This window comes from Chaetodon trifascialis, chromosome 17 (assembly GCF_039877785.1).
Source record: "Chaetodon trifascialis isolate fChaTrf1 chromosome 17, fChaTrf1.hap1, whole genome shotgun sequence".
Classification (NCBI taxonomy): domain Eukaryota; kingdom Metazoa; phylum Chordata; class Actinopteri; order Chaetodontiformes; family Chaetodontidae; genus Chaetodon; species Chaetodon trifascialis.
This window is the reverse complement of record NC_092072.1, coordinates 14,482,970-14,491,193: the sequence shown is the minus strand read 5'-3', so window position 1 is coordinate 14,491,193 and position 8,224 is coordinate 14,482,970. Positions and strand designations below refer to the sequence as shown.

General features: G+C 46.7%; 1 protein-coding gene across 1 annotated transcript; it reads right to left on the bottom strand.

Moving 5' to 3' along the window:
* Positions 1 to 203: 203 nt before the first annotated feature.
* LOC139346209 (polypeptide N-acetylgalactosaminyltransferase 15-like) lies at positions 204 to 7,306 on the bottom strand. Its single transcript, XM_070985167.1, has 10 exons — positions 6,556 to 7,306; positions 6,252 to 6,418; positions 5,964 to 6,168; positions 4,296 to 4,463; positions 3,503 to 3,620; positions 2,865 to 3,059; positions 2,622 to 2,753; positions 1,046 to 1,147; positions 822 to 965; positions 204 to 721 (listed from the first exon to the last, which is right to left on the bottom strand). Exons 1-10 carry the CDS (start codon positions 7,089 to 7,091, stop codon positions 536 to 538), a joined length of 1,953 nt encoding a protein of 650 aa, XP_070841268.1. The 5' UTR covers positions 7,092 to 7,306; the 3' UTR covers positions 204 to 535.
* Positions 7,307 to 8,224: the final 918 nt, after the last annotated feature.

Here is an 8,224-nt window from a genome sequence, read left to right as displayed (position 1 = left end):
CTGGTGATGTAGAAGATGAAGTTTCACTGCAGAAGAAATCTGACTAAAATCTACTGTAGGCCAAGGAAAATTTGGGGGCAATTACTGACAATGAAATGGGAGGGATAACGCATATAATGATTTTTGGCTCATGCTTGGTTGTGATTCTGTTGGCTGAATACTTCGACCTTTCAGAATAAAACAACAACATTTACACATGAATTAATCAAATCTTTTACTGCAGTACAAAATCATTTAAGATCATTTTCTCGACATGTTATTCCCACTGTGTATGATTAAATGTACATTAATACAAGACAATAATAGATATTCCTAAAAAAGCGATTTTAAATAAAGACTTATTCCAACATAATCATACCTTGTTTCTTATCATTTTAGACAATCTGTTATTTAATTATATTTGCAATCCTTAAAACAGGAACAAAACAGCTGAGTGGCAAAGTGGAGCGAAAAATGAAATGTTGTGTATTTTCCTGCACCATTTCACTACTGAATGCTACCCTGCATAGTGCCTGGATTTACTTGCTCCGTGCACTCAGGCACCTTTAGGAGCTACCAGTTGCTCAAAATGCCACTGTTGTCTGGGGTGATGGGTGCAGGGGCGCAGGAAGAGTCCTCCTGTTTTGGTGTTGACTTCTCTTGGGCTGCTTTGCGGGAGCCCTCCCTCCTTTACAGCCTCCAGACACAACTGGGACTGCTGGTGAACAAGTTGTCCGCTCAGCTGAAGCATAAAACAGACACACGGAGACAGCTGAATGCCCACCGTGACCATGTGGATTTATTCAGAAATACAACAAAAAAAGTTTAATTCTCTGCCTTGCCTTTATGAACTTCCACCGGAGTCTGCTGAGGGTTGGTCGCTGTGTGGGGCACGGAGATAAGACCGCCCTCTCTGCCCTGACGTCCAAACACAAAGCCCCCATGGGACCCCACCGCACTTCGAACTCAGTGTTTAGATCGCAGTGCTGCGATGACAAGAGAGATCATCTTTGCCACTGTGTGTTACCTGTATTTCTTCAACTTTCACAGCTGGTGTTATGGTTACCTGGCTGCCCGTCCCGCTGCATGGTGCTATGTTCATGGCCCCATCCTGCAGTCCCTGCCCTCGGGGGTAGTCTGCGCAGCTGCCAGTGCCGACATTATACAGCTTCAAACAAGCACAAATGGGACACATCAGTCTGTCATGTCCATCAAGGAGCAGTAGTAGAGTGTGTGTGTGTGTGTGTGTGTGTGTGTGTGTGTGTGTGTGTGTGTGTGTGTGTGTGTGTGTGTGTGTGTGTGTGTGTGTGTGTGTACTGTTCTGAATGAGAGGAGGAAAGTTGATACATAGCCACAAAACTCATGCATGTATCCTCCCTCCATGAGACATGCATTTATCTTGGACACACATTCAACATTGCAGGAGAATAAAGGGAGCCGGGCAACATCATCTAGTCTGAGTTCACATCCAGGTTGGACCTGACTGACAGATGCCCTGTGCCATCAGACAGGTGGCAAATAATGTCTAAAATACAACATCTGCTCTCCAACGCCCACATTAAACTGGGGGTGCTAAGTGAAATGAACGATAAAACAGTGAGCTTGGTGCCAAAGGGGCTTTGCCTGAATACACACAGCACCTGTGACATTTTGTTTTTATCCCCAATGGGAAAGATGGCATGGATTTATACCAGCATGTGGATTTCCCAGCTTCTCATTGTGCTGAATTAAAATGACAAGGAAGTTCAAGAACTGGCACAATCTTCTCTGCTCCAGGATCTTAGAAAACGTAAGAGTTTGGATGGACTGGCTGCATTTGAATGAACTTTATGTCCAAACTTAAGCATCCCTGAAGTGGGCGTGCAGTCTGACTTAGAGACTGTGAGGGTCTCAGAGGACATTATAACTGACCCTCCGTCAAGGCAACAGCCTCACACAGTGGACGCAGCCTCCTGCTAAGACCTACAGCTGCCTGGCAAACTCTTATGGATTTATTCCAACATCAACAACAAGAGCAACAACACTGGACTAGACTAAAACTTCAGGGAAAACTTGCACATAATCCCTCTGCTGATGATTCTGTGTCTCACTCATTCCTCACATCACTGCACTCAATGAGGACATTGTCACATTGACAATAAAAGCCAGACCACAAGCCCACCAGACTCAACCTCTCTATCTGGTCTCCTTCTGCTTAGGCCCCTCACTGTTTGCATCACACCACAGAACAGGTTGCTGAAACTATATTACACACCTTGAATGGCTGTTATTCTTACAAAGGACCGTACAAAGTACGAGAAAGTGGATGGATCAAACCATTTTCCAGCCTCGATGAGAATGCACAAGCATTCCTGTGTCACAGCTTCCATGTTCCTTCCCAGCAGTTGTAGCCCAGATATTCTTCGCATCTTTCTGCCAATACACCAGATGTTGTGGTGGTCAATGAAGAGTCCAGGTCAGTGTCTGTTTTAGAGGTGGCCTACACCTCTGATTCAGCCAAGAGGAAGCCATTATAACCAAGGCCATCATATATGGTGGAGACACTGTGTGTGTGTGTGTGTGTGTGTGTGTGTGTGTGTGTGTGTGTGTGTGTGTGTGTGTGTGTGTGTGTGTGTGTGTGTGTGTGTGTGTGTGTGTGCTACCTCGCCTGACAGTGCAGGTCTGTCCTGGGGGATGTAAAGTTGTGGATAAACTGTCATCAGGTACCAGTGGAAGTTCCTACATCCTAGACTCCTCTTTAGCCGCAGACGCTCTGTGATGTTTGGGCTCTCAGACTGAACAAAAGAAAGAGCAATTATGTTATTGGGGGGGGGGGGGGGGGGGTTGTATTTGGTACATTCACCAACCAGTCTCTTGACCAAATCTTAAAAACCAAACATACGTACCTGCCTGATGAAATGAGCAAGTGTGTCTCTCCTATAGAAGATCTTCCTGTATGCATCCATCCAGGTGTCTGCAATCCGGATCTTGTTCCTCTGAAGCAGCTCCTGGTCTGGGAACTGGTAGGGCAGGTGGTGACGGTCTAGGTGAGCCACACGGGAACAGGGAACCACTTCCATGGAACCCCCACATGACCACACCTAGGACAACAAGACAGCTTTATCAAGGGCTTTGATTCTCTTAAATAACATCCTAAGAAAGCATGACGAGTAAAACTATACTTTGCACATTGCACAAATTATCTTTTGTCATGCTGCATTTTAATCTTTCACAGAACATGCTACACTTTAACCATATGCATTTTAATGGTCACAGGAAAACAAGCAGTCAGGGAACATTTTCCTCTCATACTTGTGCGTTTGTCAAATTGCCCAGACATTCCCAAACCACTATTCAACCTGAGATTCCCATTTGCAAAAGTTATCATGTCCCAGCACAGCATTCCTGAGGCCCTAACAAAAAGCAACTGAATCACTCAGAAGATGAAAAACAAAAGCAATCTGTCTTCCCCCCTGTGTTGTGTGGGCAGGTTAATTATTGGAGGATTTGAATTGAAAATTGATCATGAAAATGCTTGCATTACTCTGATTGACAGCTCAATTTGTTCCTCTCCCCACAGCAGCATCCCCGGGTCGAAGGCTCCCACACTGTGAAAAAAGTGTCTGTCGATGGCCACAACTCCGCCTCCTAATGCTGGGCTCCTGTCACAGACAGAATCAGAATCACTTTACTGGCCAAGAACAAACACAGGAATTTGTCTCCGTGTCAGTGGAGCAGAGACACATAAGTAACTGAGTATTACAGTCACAGTTAACAAAGACAGATTGACAGCACACAGCCCAGAGCAGTGCTTCCTTACCTTTCTGGCTCATGAGCCTTTACAACAAATCAAAGCTAACTCACATCTTACTAATAATATATTATTATGAGCAAGCAAAGAGAATTTTTACTTTTTTTTTTTTAAGAATGTGTTTTATAGGCCTATAAAGAGGTTGAACCACACAGTAATTCACAAGAAAATTGCAACAGTGAGAGAAAATATCTGAAAAATTAGTCAATTTTATGTAGTTAATACATAGTTGTTGTTTTTCTCATCATTTCTTACTTGTTAATCATCTCATGGCCCCTCAGGTCTATCTTGCAAACCCTTTGGGGGGCCTAAACCTCAAGACAGGAAACATTAGCCAAGAATAAAGAAATTAAATTCATACATGTCTCTCATTTGCTACACTTTTCAAAATGCAGAATATCAATTCTGCACCAATAAAACATTAAAAAAAGCCAATTTGGTCAGTGCTTCCTCTTGGGCTTCGCACAACATTACTCCAAATAAAACCCAACTTTTTCAGACATAAACTCATGCCATGAAAACTCACCGCACAGCTTGAACAGCAGAGTCTGGATCCTTATCCTGCAGCTGAGAGTTAGATTCCCAGTAGAAGTCAAGCCTCCAGTCGAACACTCCCCTAACTGGCCACTGGGTGGCATTGTACTGAAAGGTCTGCCAGTCTATCACATCCACGATGGGGGAAACCACTCTGGTCCTGGATGGAGACACCATGTTCATCCAAATAGTCACTTTTATACTCAAATTTGAGTTTTTTTCACTGACTTTCATCGAGTGGGCTGATGCAAAGTGAGGCTGATGTTATGAATGAGAAATGTGTTCCTGTCAGTCAGAGACTTGGAAGAATAAAAACATGGCTACATTCTCACTTATTATTCTACGTCTGTTTGCAGTGAGATTGGCAGTGAGAAAAAGACAAATGTTTCCTCGTCAGTGTGTGTTTCAGGCTCATCTCACAGAGGCCAGGTTTAGAGACACACGCTGTCCTCTGTTGGGGTCTGTTCTGGGTCACATATGTTATTTGAAATATTTCTTCCGAGAGGCCGAGTGTGATGCGATGCTCAGAGGAAATGGAATGAAGAGATTAAAGGGGGAAGAAAGAGAGCGAGAAATGGGAGAAGGGTCAAAAATGTGGCCGAGAGACTTGAGTGGTTGCAGATTCCAGGTCTGAGAGTTCAACCTAATTACCTAGTCTAATTAGAGCCACGCTGCAGGCAGCCTGAGACACAAGACCAGAGCCAAATCATGAGCTGAGCTTTGGATACACACACACGGCACATGTATCCCCTGCCTGACTAATGAGGCAGGACAACTGATAACTCTGAACCCTCCATCTTCTCACTTCTCTCAAGTGGTTCTGTCAAACAGCAGAACACAACAGAGAAACGAGCAGAAATCTAGAGCAGCGGTCCCCAACCTTTTTTTTGCGCAACGGACCGGTTTCACGTAAAGCAATAATTTGCCAGACCAGCATAGTTATTATTATTATTATTATTAGTGTGTTTGTGTCCTGGGTCAGACCTGGGTAAGTTCCGGGTTGGTCCCGGCAATGTCCCGGGTCGGTCCCGGCAATGTCCCGGGAAATTTCCGGGTCGGTCCCGGGTAAGTTCCAAGAAGGTTCCGGATCGGTCCCGGCAAAGTCCCGGAACTTACCCAGGACCGACTCGGAAATTTCCCAGGACATTGCCGGGTCGGTAGGTACCGGGTTATCATTATTTTTATCATTGTGTGTGTGTGTGTGTGTGTGTGTGTGTGTGTGTGTGTGTGTGTGTGTGTGTGTGTGTGTGTGTGTGTGTGTGTCAGGTCGGATCCCGTGTGAATGTTTGACATGTGTACAGAGGCACAGGCGGATGCACCTGATTTTCAAAATAAAACTTCTTTCAGACTCTGATGATCAATGCAATATTTTTTGTTAATTCTCTCTGTGCGGCCCGGTACCAAATGGTCCGGTCCGTGGCCCGGTGTATGGGGACGGCTGATCTAGAGCGCAACTGCTCGTTTGAGTGTTTTCCAAACCAAATGTTTATGTAGATGTTAATTATTCTTCATTATGAAGCTCTGGCCATCTTACATTTTAAACTTCTGGCTTTGACCAAGAGAGCAGTTTACATTGGAGGTGATTCTACTGGAATCGTTTAATTTCAAGGCATTTGTCCTGTTATTCATTATTCTTGCAGATAACTGGAGTAAATATTACCTGTCCTGGGCCACTCTCTCCAGCAGTGGTTCCAGCCAGCCCCTCTGGCATTCACAGTGGGAGTCCATGAACACCAGCACCTCCCCCGCAGCTCTGGCAGCACCCAGAGCACGGCACCCTCCAACGCCCAGGCGCCTGGTGCTGCGAATCAAACGCACCTCGTCCAGATGGGACACATACTCACTTAGCACACTCTTCAGGTGACCTGAGAGGTGAACAGAGACAGATTCACTGTGGTCATGCACGGGTCAAGTGGATGGATGGATGTGGACAGACAGGGAGACTAACCGTGCTGGCTCAGGTCGTCCACCAGCAGAACCTCTTGCAGAAACTGCTTGGGTGCCGTGTCAAGCACGCTGTGCACGGTGCGCAGCAGCGTGGACCAAGCCTCGTCATGGAAACAGATAACAACACTGGCCGACGGGAGCGACTCGCTGTACTTCTCCCGTAAACACCTGTTACAGACAAATTCGCACTGTCAAAGCGACAACTTCATTAACTTTCAACCTAACTCAATACCAAAGAGGTATGTCCCAGCGCAAGCGTTTTGGTGAATCTTTTCAGTCGTGCGCTTTGGCCACTGGGCACTCACTCTGGATGGCGCGCCTCAGGCAGCCTACGATGTAGTGATATCCTCTCGCTGACCACCTCGTTGAAACCGTACTTCTCCACCGCGGATAGCTCCGCATCCCTCTCCGCACCCTCCAGGTTTAGCCGCACTGCTTTTCCCATTTCACCGTGCGTCGGAGGCGCAGTGGCTCGGGCGTCCTTATTTGCACCGGGCAGAAGTACCTTGTAACTCCCCTTCTTCTGCGGGGGGGTCTTGGTGCCCTGCGTCGATGGCACGAACAAAAGCTCGTCCTCTTGCAGAGATTTAAGCGGGGAGAGATCGACGCCGAGCTCTAATGCAGGGTCCCGGGATTCCACGATGACCTCCAGGTCCGGTGCACTGAGAATCCGCTGGAGGGGGCGACGGGGAGGGCCAGGTTTCTGGTGACTTTGTTCGTGGTTTCGGTTAAAGAGGTCCGAGAACGCCAGAGTGAGCAGGGTGAACCCGAGGAGCAGCAGCCAGAGGCACAGCATCGTCCTCCGAGTCCGGCTAGCTGTAGCTCTGCCCCACAGCCTCATGCTGAAGAGTGGCTCGGCGCTCAGAAGTTAGCCCAGCGCTGTCTTGACTTTCCCATTTCTGAACTTTGACTCAACTTTGAAGTGGATTGCATTTTACCAAAGTCAGATCCTGCAGGGCTAATCCAAAATGCAGAAAAAGAAATAAATGGCCCACGAGTCTCCTAAAGCGCAGCGCCACATCCATGGAGCACCAGCCCTGGGCAGGAGTGACAGACAGAGCAGGTTCAGGACAAACGCTTAACTTCTACATGGTGGAGGTGCGCAGACTTTGTCTCCCATCCAGCTCATCCCGCGGTCCTAAAGCCCGAGCAAATCTGTGCTCACACACAACGGCTTCAGGGTGCACCTGATACATCCACCTGCTGCAACACCTGTTTGATCAGTAGATTCTCAGAGCGACCTCATCAGTTCAGATGATAACAGGGACTAAAACATCTATTCAGACAGACCCTAATATTAAAACAGAGAAGAATATTCAAACAGAGTAGATGGACTCAGAATGAGTCTATTTAACGGTTATGACGTCTGTGGGACTCAGTGGTTAGTTTTAATATCATGTGGTACCAATATTCCTGTCATGACTCCGAAAAGTTATTGCAAGGGTTTTAATAGAGATGGCAACATGTCTTCCACCACAAACAACAGTGAGATATAAATGATCTCACATTGCAGTGGAATGAAACAGAGTTTTCACATTTCCTCCAGTTTGTGTGTGAGAGTCGGCCCCGGTGCGTCACACATCAAAGATGCTCTCACCGGCCAGCTGGCGGCGGGCCCCGCAGTCCCATGACCGTCTGCCGGTGCCGGGAAGCGGGGCGGTCGCAGCTTCGATCTCCCCGGTTCTCCGAGGAGATCTTGGCAGCCGAAGCAGCTGTTTTCAACTGAGTGGAGACAAAGATTTTCGTCAGTCGCAGTTTGAGGTTGTTGGATTTTTTTTTCTTCTTCGTTTTTTGTGGAAAGTGCAAATTGCATAGTTCTGTTCTGTCATAAACTTGTTTTCCCTACTGTATCGCACTGCAAATGAATTAAGCACAGCCTGCATTGTAAGTGGCACCAGAATTAGATCATAAAAAAAGAAGTTAAAGGAAAAATGCCTGAAAGCCATGTAAGGATTTCGAGGGAGAATGCCTAAT

Bases quoted from the DNA above. Each gene is read 5' to 3' on its own strand.
- LOC139346209 (XM_070985167.1), bottom strand. From the start codon at position 7,091: ATGAGGCTGTGGGGCAGAGCTACAGCTAGCCGGACTCGGAGGACGATG. The intron at 3,621-4,295 runs GTGAGTTTTCAT...TGTCTGTGACAG, and splicing joins TCTGCTGTTCAAGCTGTGCG to GAGCCCAGCATTAGGAGGCG. The intron at 1,148-2,621 runs GTAGCACACACA...GCTTGTTTGAAG, and splicing joins GACCTGCACTGTCAGGCGAG to CTGTATAATGTCGGCACTGG.